The sequence below is a fragment of the Aotus nancymaae genome, unplaced genomic scaffold, assembly GCF_030222135.1.
Source record: "Aotus nancymaae isolate 86718 unplaced genomic scaffold, 86718_ANA_hifiasm-v0.15.2.pri h1tg000053l, whole genome shotgun sequence".
Classification (NCBI taxonomy): domain Eukaryota; kingdom Metazoa; phylum Chordata; class Mammalia; order Primates; family Aotidae; genus Aotus; species Aotus nancymaae.
Window position 1 is genome coordinate 3,088,496 of NW_026988467.1, and position 20,709 is coordinate 3,109,204.

At 56.6% G+C, this 20,709-nt stretch overlaps 1 protein-coding gene across 10 annotated transcripts in view; it reads right to left on the reverse strand.

The window, feature by feature from the left end:
• Positions 1 to 2,564: 2,564 nt before the first annotated feature.
• NPHP4 (nephrocystin 4) overlaps positions 2,565 to 20,709 on the reverse strand; it is a 138,527-nt gene continuing 120,382 nt past the window's right edge. For 7 of the 10 annotated variants that reach the window (XM_064363153.1, XM_064363154.1, XM_064363152.1 and 4 more), the window contains 10 exons: positions 19,915 to 20,120; positions 18,017 to 18,243; positions 17,108 to 17,291; positions 13,479 to 13,562; positions 8,851 to 9,007; positions 7,612 to 7,697; positions 6,945 to 7,030; positions 5,661 to 5,832; positions 4,902 to 5,081; positions 3,069 to 4,585 (listed from right to left, as the gene is read on the reverse strand). In XM_064363153.1, coding sequence (XP_064219223.1) covers positions 3,536 to 4,585; positions 4,902 to 5,081; positions 5,661 to 5,832; positions 6,945 to 7,030; positions 7,612 to 7,697; positions 8,851 to 9,007; positions 13,479 to 13,562; positions 17,108 to 17,291; positions 18,017 to 18,243; positions 19,915 to 20,120 — 2,432 coding nt within the window. In that variant the 3' untranslated portion in view covers positions 3,069 to 3,535. Of the gene's footprint in view, positions 4,586 to 4,901; positions 5,082 to 5,660; positions 5,833 to 6,944; positions 7,031 to 7,611; positions 7,698 to 8,850; positions 9,008 to 9,177; positions 9,429 to 13,478; positions 13,563 to 17,107; positions 17,292 to 18,016; positions 18,244 to 19,914; positions 20,121 to 20,709 lie in introns of those variants that run through there. The other 3 variants (XM_064363158.1, XM_064363155.1, XM_064363161.1) reach the window with 3 other exon arrangements.

Here is a 20,709-nt window from a genome sequence, read left to right on the forward strand (position 1 = left end):
TCTGAGGGGAGGATAAAATGGTCCCGGTCACCCTGCCCAGCGAGATGTAGGAACAGATGGGACATAACAACTTCATAATCACATCCATCGACATTACTTTAAAGGCACCTATTGGAATCCAGTCTGAGGCTCCCGCCCGCACAACTCACCCCTCATCAGTGGCCACCATTCCCCAGATCCTTCATGAGTGCGGAGCAGCACTGTGGAGGCGGCAGGCTAGCAGGGCAGGCCTTGCCCTAGAACGGCGCAGCGGGGAACGGCAGGAGGAGGGCGAGAGCCAGACGGGGTGGACAGGGAATGGCTGGGCTGCCCAGGTGGTGCCTGCAGTGACAAGACCCAGCAAATCGCAGCTGCACTTTCTTCACACTGAGCTGCAAGGGAAGTGGCCAGGCACCCGGCTTGCTCAGAGGCTCTGCCGGGTGACCACGTGACCACAGGCCTGGACATCTGACTCCAAGAGATGGCTCTGTATCGTGGCTGCAAACGTTGAGGCCAGCACAGGGTGTGGACAAGCTGGGATCCCTGGCTGTTCAGTGTGCCCCAAGACAGGCATGCAAACTCAGAGGGTGCCTTCAAGAGAAAGCAACATGGAGCACCCCAACCCAGACGATGACAGAGAGAAGCCAGAGAGAGATCATTACCCCGCATAGGCACAGCTGAAAAGACACAGGAACACCTGTAATAACTCCTTCCCCTGGAGTCCTGCCTTTGCCCTGCTCCTTCAGTCTTTCTGAGCCAGCTTTGGCGCAGGCAGAGGCCAACCCAGGCAACCACAGGAAATGAATGCAGGGATGCATGCAGAGAATTGGCTCCAGCTCCCAGAAAGTAACTTTATGCCCCTCACCCTGGTTTCCCACTGACTGGAATGGAGCGGTGATGGCAGGGGCTGCAGCAGCCATCTCGGGATACAAGGTGGAAGTAACGTGTTTAGAACAGCACAACAGTAAGAAAAAGACAGGAACACAGTGATGGCAGAGCTCCACGCCAGCCCTACACCAGCTACCTGGATTTTTAAATGTGAGAGAAATTCATGGCCGTCTTGTTTAGGACAGTGTTATCTTGGATTTTCAATCACTCAGAGCTGAAAAAAAACATAGCCCCTTCTGTCCATTCTCCCATCTTCTCCCTCCCGACTGCTGCAGCAGCCTCTCACTGCCTGCATCTGGGCCCACTCCAGGTAATTCTCCACATTATTGCCTCATCTCACCCAAATGCAAATATGATCACATCCCCACACCCATCCTTGCATCAAACCTTTCAAAGGCTTACTGATGCTTTTTGACCCAGATAAAAGTCCTCACGGCCTTGAAGGACCTTATTTTGAATCAGGGATGGCTTCTCAGCCTGGCCTCTAGCCTGGCAGCCTTCCTTGGGGCCCTGGGCACAGCGTGCCCCCGGCCCTCGGCCTCAGCTTTCACAGCCCAGGTCGTCTCCCCTTCCCTATTTATCCACTCAGGCCCACTTGTGGGAAACCTTGCCAACCTCCATCCTCCGTGGAAGGCCGCACCTCTCCCTTCCCACTCCAGGCTGAGCGCCCCAGGTACCGTGGGCCTTCCCCACTTTCCTGAGCCTGTGAGAGGGTGGAGACCACAGGTGGCACGTGGTACCAGATGAAGGAGTGAGGAGTGAACCGACTGCCGTGGTCTCTAATGGATGTCCCCAGCAGCCCTGAGGAGGAGGCATTCTAAAGAAGGGAGACTGCAGCTAGCTTTGCAAACGCTGCATGGACACGTCCACAGGAGGTTTTCAAGCCCGTGGATGGATCTTTGCTGCTTCAGCTTCTGCTTCTGCATGGGCATCCAGCAAGCATAGGCCGGACATTGGGCCCAATCTGCAGGGCTCATCAGACCCTCCCCGACAGGGCAGGGCTGGATGGAACCGGTATGTGGCTTCCTGGATCTCCAGGAGCCTCTTCCATGAGGACTGGACTTCTTAAAATTGTTCCCTTGCCTAGGACTCAGCACTAGGGCCTGCCTATGAGAAGATCCAACTCTCTCAAAAGAAAACTGTGTTGGCCAATCCTGTCCAGCCAGAGTCTGTGGGAAGGGAGGGCAGGACTGTCTCTCGAGAAGCAGCGCCCAGGTGCACACACACTGCCCAGGTGGGCGTCTCCACTCATCATCTGCCCCTGGCACGGACGCATGAAAAGGCCACAGCTCTGACCTTCAGGGTCCAACTACAGTGCCTGTGAAATTTCTGTCTGGGGACAGGGACCGCATCAGGATCAGAGCATGCAGAGGCAGCAGAGGCCACCTGCTGAGACTGATGTTCACAAACGAGGACCGCGCCTCACAGCAAGGGCCAGCGGGCCGTGTGCTCTCTGCAACCACTGCTGAGTGCGGCCCACCCTGCACTCAGGCGTGGGACCCTCAGCCCCCGCACGCCCACACCCCAGCCTTTGCCATCTCAGAGCCACGGTCTCAGCCCCCACCTGGGTCAGGCTTGAGTGGCCTCTCCGTGAGGGCACGGGGCCTGGGCCGCCTGGCTGGAGAAGCCAGCCTCGTGCTGTAGACAGAAAGCCTCTGACACTGCGCCAGCAGAGAACAATCAAGAAAACTGCCAAGGGAAGGCGTGTAAAAGTTTAGTATTTTGTTCAACAATTTAAAAAAGATATAACGCCAGCATAAAATATTGCATAGCAAATAACAGATTATGTGTGTACAAAATCCAGTAAGAAAAACATAATTTTGTCACTTAGGATGATTCATAAAATATATTTTGAGCAACAGAGATAACGTGGGTCCCACATGCGTGGACAGCAGCACCAGAGCCAGGGCCACCGCCACAAATTCACGCTCACGGAACCCAGGACTGCTGGGTGTCGGCAGCAGCGACGCTGGACGGAGGTGCTACAAAATGACCAGCGCTCGGTCTCTGCTTCCTCAGTCACGTGCATAGGTCAGCCGGGTGGGCCCTGAGGTCAGAGACTGTGGAGAGGCGGGGAGGATGGCCTGCAGGGCAGCAGGGGCACAGACGGACCCCAGCCGGGCCGGCGGGAGGGACGTCGCCCTCAAGCCCTCACTGGTAGATGACCTTCACGCAAAATGCCTCTTCGTTTTTGTCCTCATGGTCGTTGATGTAGATCAGGATCTCCTCCTCCCCAACTCTCCGACTAGGCGCAAACTGCAGGCCGATGGTGTAGGTCTCTCCACCCCCAACCTGGAGGTAAGCGTCCAAATCCCAGCATCCACCCCTGGGCCATCCTGTGCTCTCCCCGGCAGCCTCTCCGTACGGTTGTGTATTTCCCAGGGGAGCCGACAAAGGCCCGGGAGCCCTGCGTGTGCATCCAAGGCCTGCCTTTGACTTCAGCACCCAAGACAAGGATAGGGACAGTCTAGGTGCTCAGTCACGGTGACATGTTATGCGTAATGGAGACACACTCGTTTTCTATCTAAACTGTCTAACATTACTGTGAAAAGCCCCAGGCACACTGCCCTGTCCCACGCTCAGGAGAAACTTTGCTAAATCTCCAGCTACTAAAAAAATTAACGGGCCACCCAAGGATGGGATGGCACATGTCACCGCCCTGGGGCTTTTAGAAGACTGCTGGTGATTCGAGGATCTCACTACTAAATGCAGGTCCTCCATTTAGGTCCCCGGGCCTCCCTGGGAGTCCCACGCACAGCCCACAGCACCTGGAAGGAATCCTCCCTGAAACCCGGGCCTCCCTGGGAGTCCCACGCACAGCCCACAGCACCTGGAAGGAATCCTCCCTGAAACCCGGGCCTCCCTGGGAGTCCCACGCACAGCCCACAGCACCTGGAAGGAATCCTCCCTGAAACCCGGGCCTCCTTGGGAGTCCCACGCACAGCCCACCGCACCTGGAAGGAATCCTCCCTGAAACCCGGGCCTCCTTGGGAGTCCCACGCACAGCCCACCGCACCTGGAAGGAGTCCTCCCTGAACCCTGGGCCTCCCTGGGAGTCCCACGCACAGCCCACCACACCTGGAAGGGGTCCTCCCTGAAACCCGGGCCTCCCTGGGAGTCCCACGCGCAGCCCACCGCACCTGGAAGGAGTACTCCCTGAAACCCGGGCCTCCCTGGGAGTCCCACGCGCAGCCCACCACACCTGGAAGGAGTCCTCCCTGAAACCCGGGCCTCCCTGGGAGTCCCATGCACAGCCCACCGCACCTGGAAGGAATCCTCCCTGAACCCCGGGCCTCCCTGGGAGTCCCATGCACAGCCCACGGCACCTGGAAGGAATCCTCCCTGAACCCCGGGCCTCCCTGGGAGTCCCACGCGCAGCCCACCGCACCTGGAAGGAATCCTCCCTGAACCCCGGGCCCCCCTGGGAGTCCCACGCGCAGCCCACCGCACCTGGAAGGAATCCTCCCTGAACCCCGGGCCTCCCTGGGAGTCCCACGCACAGCCCACCGCACCTGGAAGGAGTCCTCCCTGAACCCCGGGCCTCCCTGGGAGTCCCACGCACAGCCCACCGCACCTGGAAGGAGTCCTCCCTGAACTGCAGTAGCTCCGGGTGGTCGCTGTGCAGGTGGAACGTCCTCCGGGAGGGGTAGGGGTTGGTGTAGGTGATCCTCTTGTTGACGCCCTTCCCTTCACCCGCTGCCAACGTGATCTCAAAGGCCTGTGCAGGGAGGGGACAGGGAGACGCTGCAGCCACTCACAGATGCAGCCACTGGACCCTTCTCTAAGTATCCCCTGAGCCTACTGTGCACTGTGCCCAGCCCCAGACATGGGGGACCCCACAGAGATAAGACAGATGCTCTCTGGAGCTTCCATCCGGGAGACAGACGGCACAGGAGCAAATACTTGTGCACCCAGCCCTGCCGGGTCAGACCCCTGGATCCGGGTGGCGGAGTCACAGAACCGAGGTAGGGGTCCTGCAGTGCCTTGGTATTGAGCCCCTGTCCCCTCAGCCTGCACCTGCCACACATACATACCTTGGAGATGAGCGGCTGGCGGCAGGAGAGGCACACGAGCCAGGAGGCCACCAGCTGGTGGCAATCCACGTCCACCAGGTTAAGGTGGATGAAGCGGCTGCCAGCCCTGAGGGGCCTCACGCCAACATGCAGGTCCTGCACCCCTCGAGGCGGCAGCACAAAGACACCTTTGGGGTCCGTCTTTAAGAGCAAGAGACGTGGGTCAGGGCAGAGCCTTTCCCAGTGCGCAAGCAGAGGCTCCCAGGTGCCTGCAGCCCCCAGCAGCCAGGGGAGCCCAGGGTCACGAGTGGCTCAGGGGCAGCCAAATCTGAAGCCACAACCCAACCCTGCATCACTGTGGCCGGGCTCGGGTCTGCGTCAGGAAGTCCCTCCTCCCACATGGTGACTATTCCCTCAGCGCTGCCTCAGCATGGGGAGATCGAAGCCATCTTGGGCTTAAAACCCTGGCCAGCTGGTGGGACCTGGGGCCCGCCCACCCCGTCTAACTGTGGCTTCATTAACACCAGAGCTCCTGCCACTGTTTACCTTGCAGGAACTGTGAACACTGGCCTTTGTGAGTTGGTGTGTACGTCACTCACCCCACAATGGCACATCTAATGAAAGGCGACTGCCAGGAAGCCTCTGGTGACAGCGTCTGAGCACTGGAGGCACCATAAAAGCTGCCATCGGGACCACCCACTGTGCTGCAGCTGAATGCCCGCCGCCCATCTCCAGGCTGGGGTTGGGAAGAGGCTCAGGATAGCCCCCGAGGGGCCGCACCTTCAGCTCCTGGGGGTGCGAGGTGAAAGCTCTCACTGTCCTCACTGTCTGCATCCCCCGAAGGACAAGGGACAGGCGGCTCAGCTGGCCTGTGACGCAGGAGACATCCACACGCTGCAGGGAGTGCAGGTACACCTGCCATGTCTGTGTGGGCACCGCCAGCCAGCGATCCCTGCAGTGGGACAAGAGCTATCTGCACTTGTCCCCGAGGACGCAGCACCAACCCACGAGAGGCTGACGAGGGCTGCCAGGAGCGCGGGCAGCAGGAAGGCTGTGCAGGGAATGCCCCAGAGGACTGGTCCTGGGGAGGCAGAGATGGGTCCTGCTGGCTCCACCCCTGGCTGCCCACCTCCCACTGACAGCAGAGGCTCTCAGGGCACAGCAGGGCTGAGTGATGTCCCCACTTGTCTGTACCCAGGATGCCACCTGGCACAAGAGTGCTTAGGAATCACGTGTCAAACAAATGACAAGGCACGCTTTGGCCAAGCACACATGCTGGACAAGTGGTCACCCCCAATAAGGGTTCTGAGGCAAAGCCAAGGGCAGTGCCACACGGGAGATAGAGCGAGGCTGGAGGTCATGTCAGCCTGAGCACGGAGGCCCCTGTTAGCATCTTAGAGCCAAGAGCCTGGTGCTTCATAGTAAAATAGGGCTGGGTGAAGCATCTTCATGGGCTCATGAGGAAGCCACTCTGAGACGTGTCCACGCGGCCCCTCACCCTCTGGTGGGCACTTAATGCCGGTTCACCCCTGACCCTTCCTCAGAAGTACTGCAGGAAACCTCCCAGCTCACACGAGTTTTAAAGGATTCTCACAGGGCTTGGAAATCAGACTTAGGAAGGGAGGGGAAAGGGGCCGGGTCATTTAGCCTGGAGGAGAGAGGAGCAGGCCATCCCACCACAGCCCTGCACCTCGCAGGAGGGGCCACAGCTTCATTCACGCTGTTCGGCCTGGGGACTCAGCGAGAAAAGTGACAAGGGGCTTCTGGGCGGCCCTTGGTGCTGTCTGGTGACAGAGGCTGCCTTGTGTCTTTCCTTGGTGGGTACGGGCTGCATCCCAAGTCTCTTCAGTTTGCACGTGTCCCTTTGGAATACAGAGGATGTCTTCCCCAGGCCCCTGCTGGCTCTGGAACTCACAGCAGAATCCCGCCTCACAAAGCAAAGGCCCACTAGCTCCTCCAAGTTTAGGAAGGGGCCAAGCCCACTTTCAATCCAGCAGCGGCCCCAGGCCTTCCTCCTCCTCTCCCCTGCCACAGTCCCCAGACCCCCGAAGCCTGTGCACTTACAAGTAAATGATGACAAAGAAGTTTTTGATCTCCGGGCTTGGACCACTAGCTACCTTCAGAAACACATCCCGTGGCTCCCCGGGGCCCTGTCAACCGGACATGCAGCACATCAGGACACACAGCCCACTGCCCAGCTCTGCTGACCCCAGCCAGGCCCCTAAATCTGCAACTAGTCCATGCAGCAAGTGAGGGCCAGCCCCTCCCAGAACAAATCTGTTCACGTTCTATATCAGTCTGAATTCACTATTCTGTTCACTGCCAACAAGAAAATCATCGGCTTCCTGATTCTACATGGATCTCAATAATTAGATTCTACAGGAGATTTTATCCAGTTTCCTAATTGGTCATAACACAATTATTGCCTTATCCTTTACACAATAGTAATTAATAAGTGCCTTAATTACCATTTACTTTATTCACTTTGCTTCATGCCTTTTTAAAATTTAAATTCAGATGATCAAGGAGCTGATCTGCTAGTAGAAAAAATAAAAACCCGCTCATAAAACTCTCATAAGAATGTCAAAATAGCCCTTTAGTACCTTGGGAAAGAAACCACTTAGCAGAAAACCTAAAATGAGGAGGCTCCCAGGAGACCCACGGGGAAGATGATGGGAGCGAAGCCTCACTGGGAACGACCTGCCTGAGCCGGGGCCACGACACAACCTACCACAGGCTGGGTCTCACAGATGACGTTTGGGTCGCTGCAGCGAACGTGGACTGGGGGGTCCTCACCAGGCATCCCCACCCGAGCACCTGGAGTGGGGAAATGTCAGAAAGAGTCTTCTCCACAGCCCAGGCCTGTGGGGACAGCCCCACATATTACACACCACAGGACAGGCCGGGCTCATTACGGTGCTTAGCAAAACCCCTGCTGGGGAAACGGACGCTGCCACCTTTCCCAGGACAGCATCCAAGCACTGTGCTCCCTGCATGGACACCGCCCATCCAGCCCACCATGGCTCAGCTCCAGCCACCTCCTCAGGGAATCAAGGGGGTCATAAAAAGGAAGGCACAGCTCCCTGCAGCAGGGAAGCCTGCACTCGGCCATAAGGGCGCCTACCAGAAACATGCGGCCCATCAGGTGAGGAGGCGGGTGTTACTCCAGGCACACCCAGACCCACGGCCATCAGGTGAGGAGGCGGCTGTTCCTCCAGGCACACCCGGACCCGTGGCCATCAGGTGAGGAGGTGGCTGTTCCTCCAGGCACACCCGGACCCGCGGCCATCAGGTAAGGAGGCAGGTGTTCCTCCAGGCACACCCGGACCCGTGGCCATCAGGTGAGGAGGTGGCTGTTCCTCCAGGCACACCCAGACCCACGGCCATCAGGTGAGGAGGCAGGTGTTCCTCCAGGCACACCCGGACCCGTGGCCATCAGGTGAGGAGGTGGCTGTTCCTCCAGGCACACCCAGACCCACGGCCATCAGGTGAGGAGGCAGGTGTTCCTCCAGGCACACCCGGACCCGTGGCCATCAGGTGAGGAGGTGGCTGTTCCTCCAGGCACACCCAGACCCACGGCCATCAGGTGAGGAGGCAGGTGTTCCTCCAGGCACACCCGGACCCGTGGCCATCAGGTGAGGAGGTGGCTGTTCCTCCAGGCACACCCAGACCCACGGCCATCAGGTGAGGAGGCGGGTGTTCCTCAAGGCATGCCCGGACCTGGGCCACGGGAGCTGGGATTTTTAGAAGGGTGGACTCAGCCAGCGAATTCGCACCTGGTCATCTCAGAGGTAGCAAGAGGGATACCATCTCAAACCACAAAGGCAGGAGGCAGAATTCCCCAGGCACCATGTGCTGCTCTAACAGCACCAGGGCATGAAGCCATGAGGTCATCTGTCACCCTCAGGAGACATCTACTTCACACAGGTGAGCCTGCAACATGTGGCCACGGGGTCAATGCGGGACCTGCCTGGAAGCGTGTGCCAGGGCGGCAGGCGGATGGCCTTCTTCAGGAAGGTGAGCTCTGGGTGATAGAAGCGGAAGACCTGGTCTACCACGTGGGGCTGCAGTTCCACGGTCAGGCAGAGCACGGCGATGGGCTTGCCGTCACTTGCTCGGAACAAGACCTGGGAAGAGGCCACACTGAGCGTTGGGATGGGCACGAGGCTCGTGGGCAGCTTCTCGTCCCTCCTCAGACAGTACAGGGATCTCCACTGTCGCCATGACCCACTCACCCTCTGCTGCCATTGGGGGGAAGGTTGGGCATCATGAGAGGCAGGGACTGAGTCTGCAGCAGTGCGTGCCCACCCAGAGGGGACCACTGAGCAAGGCCTGGGCCGGCACCCAGCACAGGGCACCCGAGCAGCCACACTGCTGTTATTTCTCTCAAGTATGCACACTTCCGCCATGATTCCACCTCCCAACATCCTGCGTGCACATGTGCAAGTCAGGCCACGAGGTCCTGGGGTGGGTGGTGGCATGGTCAAGTTCACGGTCAAGCATGTCAGCATGAGCTCTTTGAGTCCAGATGACAAAAAGAGGCTGTGCCTAAACAAAAAGGGTTACAAATAGAAACTTCTCCTGGTTTCAAAAGAGTTACTTATTAAAAACCATATTGTCTAAAGAGGTATTAATTTGGACAGCTGATACAAAGGCTATGTTTATTTCAAGATATATACATACCCACAGAGACATGCACATGCACACACACACGTACCCACACACACATATGCACACGCACATACATATGCATGCAGACACACATGCACACACACTTCATATCTGCACACACCAAGACGGAGAGGGGGTGGGGGCAGGAATGGAAACAAGATCCTTCCAAATAAATCTTGCTTTATAGTTTAACTTTGGACTTAATTAAATGTTTTTAGTTTTAAAAACTAAACTAAAATATATGGAAGTGTCAATGTATTAAAAATAAACAAATCTAACCTTCTATCAAGTTGGTTCTGTAACTCCCCAAAGGAGAATTCTTTAAGTGAATTTACATCACAGGACACAAAGGACCTAAGGGCAAAAGCACCCTCAGAAACCTTGCTCTACATAGAGAATACTCTATCCCTGGTTGGTACTGACATTTTGAAATATACACATACATAAAAATGGCCAGTGTGGTCAGTGGTATTATAGCCAAAGGAATTTGGCCAGTGTGGTCAGCAGACTGGTTATATACAGAGGAATTAGGCAAATAAGTAAATATTGTGAACCAAATGGGAACCAGGTTTCTCACAAGCAGAAATGGGAATTACAAACATGGAAACAGACAACAGAAAGAAATCTGTGATGCTAACTAGTGCTAGAAGAACTGGCATGAATTCATGGTCTTCAACACACACAGAAACAGTCTGTGCACACACACACACATACATGTGCACACACAGATATCTACGCATCATATATACATGCTATGCACACATGTCTATGTCTGCATCTGTAGGTGCAGGCACATACCTCTTAGGTCTCTCTGCTAAGAGGGACTAGCGGCAGTGACATCCCAGTAGTACCGAAAACATCTAGCACTCACATCTTGGTTTCTAAATATCATTCTCCACCCAAAGGAACCTTAGCTAAATGGCTGACATTCCGGAAATGCACGCTGAGCCTGGGGCATCTTGCTGTGCTGGCAATAAGGAAGGACTCGGAGGAGGACAGGGATGAATCAACAGGACACAGGAGCTGGCCTGAAGGGGCTGCCCCTCATTAGTTGGGGACAACATGAATATCAGCAACAAAATAAAGAATGATAGTAACAAAATGAGTACAACAGAAATTCACTGTTCATAAGGATACAAAAAATAACTATGTGAATGAGGTAAAGGCCCAGCTCTACCTTACTTAAAATGCCGGTGACCAACAGAGAAGGAATGATGGAATGTGAAAACCTGTGGCAGGCAGCATCCTGACACTGACTTGGGCCAGGCCACCAGTGCACAGTGAGACCTAGTGCGTAAAGTCTGATGAACAGGGCATCTGAATGGCCTCGGTATCTCCCGACAAGATACTTACTTGTTACTAATTACTAAACACAAAACATTTCTTGATTATTACAGGAAAAGAGTATGGCAGACGCCATCTGAACTGAATGAAAAAGGCATCACCAGTAACAGGACGAAGCAACATCGTGTCCCTCCCAGTATGAAGTTCTGAGAGGTTACAGCAAGTGTCTGCAGAGTCCCTGCCCCAAAGGCATAACCTAGGTCTAACAGAAGCGAACACCAGACCGGCCCCACTGGGTGCGCTGCAGGAAAACCGTCTGCACACTTCAGAATGGTCGCAGCCACACCAGAAGGACTCCGTGGGCAGCGGGCTGGTCGGGGCCACTGGGTGGGCAGTCTGTCAAGTACTGGGACCTTTGTGAATGTGAATGGGGCCTGTGAGGACAGAAGAGGAGCGTCCATTCCATAATTTCATGACTCTGCCTTGGTCACCGAGGAGAGTGGCCTTATTTTCAAGACAACTCAGCTTGAAGTGTCATGGATTAAGGGCCATTACTTGATAATTTATTCTCAAGCTGTTCAGAAAAAATGCATAAGCAGAGAATGGCAAGGCAAACATGGCAAAGGTTAGCGATCAGGAAGTCTGGGGAAACCATGTGTGGGGATTCTCTGCACTTTTCTGTAACTTCTCCATAAGTTCAAAATTATTTAAAGTAACTACTTTTTATGAAAAAGGCACAGGAGTTAACTTGAAAAGGATGGTGGTGGCCAGAGAGAGGGCAGTTCCAGCATCTAAGAGTGCCTGCCGTGGGATGATAAATACAAATATAAAACCCAGCTGTCCATCATGAGACGTCACAAACACGGACCGTCTCTGGAGGCTTCTCAGATGCAGCTCACTTATTTGAAAATGGATAAATAAAGGGAATGAGTCTAACATTCACCCTCACTTGCCAGTACAAAGGATGTTTCAGGTAACCAAACTGCCGATAGCGAAAGTTCTCATTTGTAGAAAACTCACTGGGAGAATGGCAGGGAGACTTCACAACAGTGGCATCAGGCCGTCAGCACCTGAGCACAGTGCCAGCCAGCATGCTCTGTGGGTGGCCTTCATGAACGACGCAGTCTCCCCACTAAGCAACTCCAGAGGCGGAGCACCCAAGGAGGACAGCAGTCCTGAACCAAACACACCAGCTGTAGAAAGACCCAGCCGCGGAGGCAGACGATGCCAAGATCTGCGTTGATTGGGGGCAGGATGACAGCATGCAGTCAACGGTAAAAAGAAGAGTCCTTATCGGTCAGACACGCCCTGAAGTCATCACGGGTAAACTAATACAATGCCTAGATTTCCCCTAGAACTCCAAATTCATGTGAAGAGATCACATTTTTGACATAAAGATGATTTTAAGGTGAAAACATCTGAAACCTTATCTGAATGTCCCTTATCTGACTAGTGCACAGCCTCCTGAAAACGCAGCCGCCATTAACCTCCCATTTCAAAGTGAAATCGTCCTGCAAATTCCAGGAAGGTCACAGACTGCCCATGCCCACAGCATAAAGAGACAACAGAACGTCCCTGCCTTCCCAAGGAGGCCCTGGCCCTCGCCCACTTTGTGCTACGTTGGCACAGAAACCTCGACCTCTGGGCATTCGGCAAGCTACGAGCTTCCCAAATGCTGCCACAGGCTCATGACGGTGAGGCCCGCCTCTCCTCCTGTCCCTCTGTCTCCGGTCATGCACCTGCAGGCTTGCCATTCAGACCTAAGCTGGCAGAGGACGACTTTCCTCCCAATGGTTTTGGCAACAGGATGTGATGGCTGGGACTTCCCACACGTTTAAGGAAAAAGCATTAGCCTCAGATGTAACCTACAGCACTAAACACAGAACAGACGTATTCCTTAGACCAAGGCAAAGCTGTGGCTGCAGATTTAAATAAAATAAAGCAAGTTTCCACTGGTGACAGGGCTGGTGGACACAGGGGGCCAGGCTGCAACCACAGTGAGACTCGGGCCACAGGGACTCCACAGCAGGGACCCCACAGCCTCAGGCTGGGACTGCTCAACTCTGAACTCTGTTCTCCAGGCAGGGTGCGGGAAAGACCAAGGCTTTTTTATTTTGTTTTTCACTTCCCAACTACTACAAATGGCATGTTTCTACCAAAAAAAAAAAAAAAGCCTTCAGAAACTGCCATAACGGAGCAGTGTCTCCCAAGCTCCTCCTGAGAATGTCTCAGCCGGCTGAAGGCTTACAACATGGCCTTCCCTTGGCAATGGAGGGAACCAAGGGCTAAGTCTTATTTCCAGGAAGAAGGACACCACACACGAATGCTGTGTGTGAGGCTCACAGAGTGGCCACAGGCTGTGGCAGCCACCACGGGAACCGCGGGCCCCAGGCTGCAAGAAGGCAGCCACCAAGGAGGCATTTCCCGCCAGACACCAGGCAGGCTGTGCCAGCGCCCGGACGAAGCTGCCCTGCCCAGCGAGGACATGGAGAAGGCCATTCTGAGGCCCACGCCACCCCTGCTGTGCCCTGGCCCCAGCCCTTCCTTCCAGGAGGGGAGAGAAGGGCGCAAGGGTCAGACCACCAAGGCCCTGGGAATACCCGGGGATCCCCAAGATCAGTTTGTCCTCTGGTGCCCCTTTACCTTGGCGTGTTTAGTGGGCACTGTGCTAGACTTCCAAGGTGACATGGCATCCATGCCCTTCTCGTTGCTCAACCCAGGAGAGGCCTGTGGGAACAGATCAGCAGGAAAAGGTCAGGAGGCAACATCACTGGGGGACCAGCACCTGTGCTTAGAGACACCACTGCCGCCCAGCTGGGAGCCACAAGCCTCCTCTCACACTGACTCTCTGGGCAGTAACCACCACCAACTGGTCTCACTGCACCAGAGAAGGCTGAGGCTGCCATGAGCAAGGGGAACAGCAGATCCCAGGTGGAAACCCGGCTCTGCCTGATCCAAAGGCCTGAGGTCCCACCTGCTGTCCTCACAGCCCATCCCAAGAGCCAGCATGGAACCCTGCGAGTGAGCCTCTAAGGACATCTCCAGTCCACCTTAAGCAAGGACCATCAGGAGGTGGTGTGTGCAGGAGGTGGGCATGTGAGGTGTGCCTCCTGCACGCACACCTCACACACACCCACCTCCCACATACACTAGAGAGCTGACCCCAAAAGGTCAAAAGCTGAAACACACACTACACTCCTCATGCCTGCCTCACACACCCGGGCATGACACACCCCTGCAGGCACCTCACACACCACCCTCTGCACACACACCTCACACACTGCATGCACACACACCCCTGCACATACACCTCACACAGACCCCCACATGCACAACTCCTGCACACGCACCTCACACACTCTGGCCTCCCAAATGCACATCTCACACACCCACCTCCTGCATACACACCTCACACCCACCTCCTGCACGCACACCTCACACACCCCTGCACGCACACCTCACACACACCACCTACACGCACACCTCACACCCACCTCCTGCACGCACACCTCACCCACCTCCTGCACACACACCTCACACACTGACCTGCACGCACACCTTACACCTGCACGCAACTCACACACCCACCTCCTGCATGCACACCTCACACCTGCACGCACACCTCACACCCACCACCTACACCGCACACACCCACCCCCTGCACACGCACCACACCCACCTGCATGCACACCTCACACACCCACCACCTACATGCACACCCCACACCCACCTCCTGCACGCACACCTCACACCCCCACCTACACGCACACCTCACCCACCTCCTGCACGCACACCTCACCCACCTCCTGCACGCACACCTCACCCACCTCCTGCACACACACCTCACACACTGACCTGCATGCACACCTCACACCTGCATGCAACTCACACACCCACTTCCTGCATGCACACCTCACACCTGCACGCACACCTCACACCCACCACCTACACCTCACACCCACCTCCTGCACACGCACCACACCCACCTGCATGCACACCTCACACACCCACCACCTACATGCACACCTCACACCCACCTCCTGCACACACACCTCACACACCCACCTGCACGCACACCTCACACCCACCTCCTGCACGCACACCTCACACCTCCTGCATACACACCTCCCACACACACCACCTGCACGCACACCTCACACCCACCTCCTGCACGCACACCTCACACACCTGCACGCACACCTCACACCCACCTCCTGCATGCACACCTCACACCAACCTCCTGCGTACACACCTCACACACCCAACTCCTGCATGCACACCTCACCCACCTCCTGCATGCACACCTCACACCCACCTACAGGCACACCTCACACCCACCTCCTGCACACACACCTCACACACCCACCTCCTGCACGCACACCACCCACCTCCTGTACGCACACCTCACACACCCACCTCACACATACACACCTCACACCCCTCCTGCATGTACACCTCACACCCACCTCCTGCATGCACACCTGACACATCCACCTGCATGCACACCTCACACCTCCTGTACGCACACCTCACACACCCACCTCCCACATACACACCTCACACCCACCTCCTGCATGCACACCTCACACACCCACCTCCCACATACACACCTCACACCCCTCCTGCATGTACACCTCACACACCCACCTCCTGCATGCACACTACCCACCTCCTGTACGCACACCTCACACACCCACCTCCCACATACACACCTCACACCCACCTCCTGCATGCACACCTCACACACCCACCTCCTGCATGCACACCTCATACCACCTGTATGCACATCTCACACCCACCTCCCACATACACACCTCATACCTCTCCTGCATGCACACCTCACACTCACCTGCATGCATACCTCACACCCACCTCCTGCACGCACCACACCCACCTCCTGCACGCACACCTCACACCCACCTGCATGCACCACACCCACCTCCTGCATGCACACCTCACACCCACCTGCATGCACCACACCCACCTCCTACATACACACCTCACACACACCTGCATGCACACATCACACACCCACCTCCTGCATGCACCACACCCACCTCCTGCACGCACCTCACACACTCACCTGCATGCACACCACACCCACCTCCACACACACCTCACACACCCACCTGCATGCACACCACACACACCCACCTCCAACATACACACCTCACACACCCCTCCGCACACACACCTCACACACCTGCATGCACCTCACCCTCCTGCACGCACCTCACACCCACCTGCACGCACACCTCACACCCACCTGCACGCACACCTCACACCCACCTCCAACATACACACCTGACACACCCCTCCTGCACACACACCTCACACACCTGCATGCACCTCACCCTCCTGCACACACACCTCACACCCACCTGCATGCACACCTCACACCCACCTCCTGCATGCACACGTCACACCCACCTCACACCCACCTCCTGCATGCACACTTCACACCCATCTCACATCCACCTCCTGCATGCACACCTCACACCCACCTTCACGTACCTCACACTCACCTGCACACACACCTCACACACCCACCTGCACGCACACCTCACACCCACCTCCTGCATGCACACCTCACACACCCACCTCCTGCATGCACGCCTCACACCCACCTCCTGCACGCACACCTCACACCCACCTGCACGCACATCACACCCACCTGCATGCACACTTCATACACCCACCTCCTGCATGCACACCTCACACCCACCTGCACGCACACCTCACACACCCACCTCCTGCACGCACACCTCACCCACCTCCTGCATGCACACCTCACACACCCACCTCCTGCACGCACACCTCACATATCTTCCCTGCACACACCTCACCTACCACCTGTACACACACCCCCGTGTGCATGCTCCCCACACACACGCCTGCAAGGCTGCATCTTGCATAGAGTAGCCAGTGCTGCAGTCGGAAGGGAGCAAACAACATTAACTGGAGAGAAGATGCTAGAAAATGTCAATCCATTAGATTCACTGGGCTTTAAAAAGCCCTTCTGACCCACTTAGTAAAGAAAATGAAGAGCGGTCCAGCCTGACACCCATCGGGCTGGAAAAGAGAAGGGGCACGCTACCACTCACAGTGCAGGTGCTGGGGCTCTTGTCGAGTACCAAGGGGAGCGGACAGCAACCCAAAGGCTGGTCTGTCTGCCACAGGCATGGGAGGGACACTGGTGGAGACTGGAAGCATTCTCAATTTCCCACAGTCGTCAGCCAAATGCAACTTCCCCGTGCACCTGATCCTCGCACCTGCGCCGCAGCTAGCAGCCCCGCAAAGCTCTGGAACTTGAAGGGGACGTGGGCGGTCTCGTGGGGGCGCAGGTAGAGCTGGGGGGCCAGGCTGCCACGCAAGTGGAACATGTCCTCCTCCACCGGTGTGTGCAGGCCAGCAGCACCCTTCAAGTCTCTCCACTCCTGAGTGTCCACGATGACGCTGGGGGAGGCAGTGTCCAGGCATCAGGGCAGTTCTTCCCAGGAAGGCCCACAGGAGGGTACATCCCACCCACTGAGAGCGGTGCTCAGAGGAGTGAGAGAGAAGAATCAAATCGCCTCGGCTCTCAGGCAGAATTCAGCCCAGCTCAGAAGGGGTGCCGGCTGCACTCGACACAAATCTAGGCTGTGAGGGATGGGGGTGCTGTCGGGGCCTCACCTGAGCTCAGGGCTATCTGGAGGGGGATGAAGGCACTGCCGGGGCCTCATCTGAGCTCAGGGCTATCTGGGGGGGATGGGGCGCTGCCAGGGCCTCACCTGAGCTCAGGGCTATCTGGAGGGGGATGAGGGCACTGCCGGGGCCTCACCTGAGCTCAGGGCTGTCTATCTGGAGGGGGATGGGGCGCTGCCAGGGCCTCACCTGAGCTCAGGGCTATCTGGAGGGGGATGAGGGCACTGCCGGGGCCTCACCTGAGCTCAGGGCTATCTGGAGGGGGATAGGGGAGCTGCCAGGGCCTCACCTGAGCTCAGGGCTATCTGGAGGGGGATGGGGGCACTGCCGGGGCCTCACTGAGCTCAGCTGTCAATCAGGGCAGGGGGACAGGGGCACTGCCAGGGTCTCATCTGAGCTCTGGGCTGTCAATCTGTGGGGAATGGGGGCGCTGCCAGGGTCTCACCTGAGCTCAGGGCTGTTGATCTGGGGGGAGGGGGGCACTGCCAGGGCCTCACCTGAGCTCGGGGTTGTCAATCTCCACGGTCACTGTGTGCTGTGTGTTGTGGGGGTTCTTAAGCACAAACTCGAAGAACTCGGCGACCCCCAACGTGGCATAAAGCGTGTGCTCCGTGGTGATGGACAGGCTCAGCAGGTTGGCGATGCTCTCGGCCTTCGTGCGTTCCCGGTAGGCAGCAATGACCTGTAGGTCCCGCAAGTGCTGTGTGTGGACACTCTGCTGGGCCTGGGGACAAGAGGACATAGCAGACAGGGTCCCAGGCACACTCTCCTCCATGACGGGCTACTGCTGGCCGCCCACCACCCACAACACCAGAACAGGACACTTCTCCAGGATCATCACCACCACCATCCCCTTCCTTGACCACATGGTCTGTGTGGAACTGGCCAGCCCCACCCAGGCATGGATCTCAGGCAGTGCTGGATAGAGATCTGCTATGTCCCTGACACGGAGGCTTACACAACACCCCTGCCTGCTCCCGAGCGCCTTCACAGCCACGAGAATGGCCCCCGGCACAGTGCAGAATCAGAAGCAGTGGTTTCAAACGAGAGAAAAGAATGGCCTCAAAACTATGACTTGTGATAGGCCTCACCAGCCAGGTCCCCAACACAACACTGTGTGGGCCCAGAGCCCCCAGGAGAGGACAATCCCCCAGCCTGCTGAGTCTCGGTCACACTGGGTCAGAGTCAGGGCAACCAGCACGCTGCCTCAGCACGGCTCAGCCACCCCCTTGCTCTGATGGCCCAGGGACTCTAAGGGCTTGGCCAGCGCACATGGGTTCTATAGGCTGGAGACTGGCTTGTTTTTCCAGCGGGCCTTACAAGAAAAAGTGAGGCCCACTAGAGGCTGCCTTGCAAGATCTGAGGCCTGGAAGGGGTCACCCCGATGCCAGGGAGTCAGCCAGGCTTCAGTGGCTGCAAGAAGCCATTGAGGCTGGGCGCTGGGAATCTTCTGTCTAATACAGAAGAGATGGGCTGACTTGAATGCTTTCAGGCTCAAAAAGTGAGGACAAAATTTGATTTCTGACTTAAATGACTTTGGATATTCACTTTCCATCATCCAAGGCTTTGGCTGTTCTTTGCAGGGGGATTGGAGCTGGGCCTTTCACACCTGGGGCCTCCATCAGAATTTTATCATCAGAGCTTTTCAAGAGGGGCACCTCTGACAGCCTGTGCTGGACAATGGGGCCAGACGTGAGTTAGGATGAGAAACAGGGCTAGGGCTGAGAGCGGCTCCTCAATTTCAAGCTCATACAGACACAGCCAAGGTCATCCAGGCTGGTGGCCTCCAGAGGCCACAGCTTTAAGCCCTGCCTGTTGGGAGGAAGGGAGGGAGGGAGGGACGCCTCTGTTGAGACCCCGGCCTGCCTGCATGGGAGGGGAATCTCAGGAGATCTTTCTCGAGGCCCTGTGGTTCCCGTCTTCTCCGAGCCCAGGAGGTATACAGCCATTCTCACCTCCCATTTCTTAGTTGCAAAGTATTAAAAGTTTTATTTAGATTTTCAGCTAAAAAGGGGGATTTTTCTAGCCAGAACAATTACACCGATAACCCAAGATATGTCAGCTGCTCACAGCTCTGGTCCCCAGGCCCCAGGGAGCCTCAGAATCACCTGCAAAGCTTTCTTCAAACCCAGGCTCCGGGGATCCTGTCCAAACCGATCGGTATTAGAATCTCCAGGGGTGACGCCCAAGAACTGGCTTTTGTTAAAAGCTCTCCAGATAATTCTCACTTAAAGATTTCCCCTGGTGGCTGAAAAAGTCTGATGTTCTTATTATTCTGTCACTAGGACTCGGGAGGAAGTTAAGAGAGCAACCATGTGGGAGGCAGGGAGAGACGTGCACAATGACTCGGTCTGCATGGAGACCCCGGGGACAGTGACAGTGGAGAAACCCTCACCAGAACGCTGGTCCCGCGCCGGCCCGACGCTCCCCTGGCCTCCTTCAGGCGCACAGACCTCATCCGCTCCAGCTTGCGCCTGCGGGTGGCATCCACCTCACGGCCGATGTCCTGAGGCCCCCTGCCCCCCTGGGCATGGGTTAGCAGCATGGCGGCCAGCTCACTGTCCACGTCCGCCAGCTTCTGTGCTTGCACCACGCGCTTTCCTGCGAAAGGGTCAGAGCGGGAGTCGGGTGGACATGCAGTGTCTACCTTTCAGCAGCAGACACGGAAGCAGGCTTCCCAGGACCACCTATCCAGGGAGGGAGCTCAAGAGCACAGCTCATGCTTTTGCAATTCTGAGACTCAGAAAAAGACAGTAACTTTATACCCTGGTTTCCACAGCATCCCCTCCTTTCCTCAGCCTCCAAATTAAAAGGAATTCTGACTTTGGTCCTTAGATCCAAAGCAATCAACAAACCACCAGGGCATTTTCTAGGGGAAGAAGGTCATGTTCTAGAAGGTCACGCTCTCAGGATCTTCAAGGGCCCACTAATGCCTTCACCCAGGGCTCTCGGCCTCAGCCCCTCAGATGAACAATAGAGGGTAATGGGTTGCCCCCTTGGCGGCAGGCCTCCAGCTAGTAGGGGGTGGGGGATGAAGCTCAGAGCAGGCCTGGCCCTCAAGCTCCTGCTCTCAACTCTGACCTCCAGGGTAGCCCACCTCCTTTGGGATGGCCCTACTCAAGCCGGGACACACGATGAGAGTCAGTCAGCAAACCAACAGAAGCTGAACAGGGTCAAGCAGTGGCAGGCA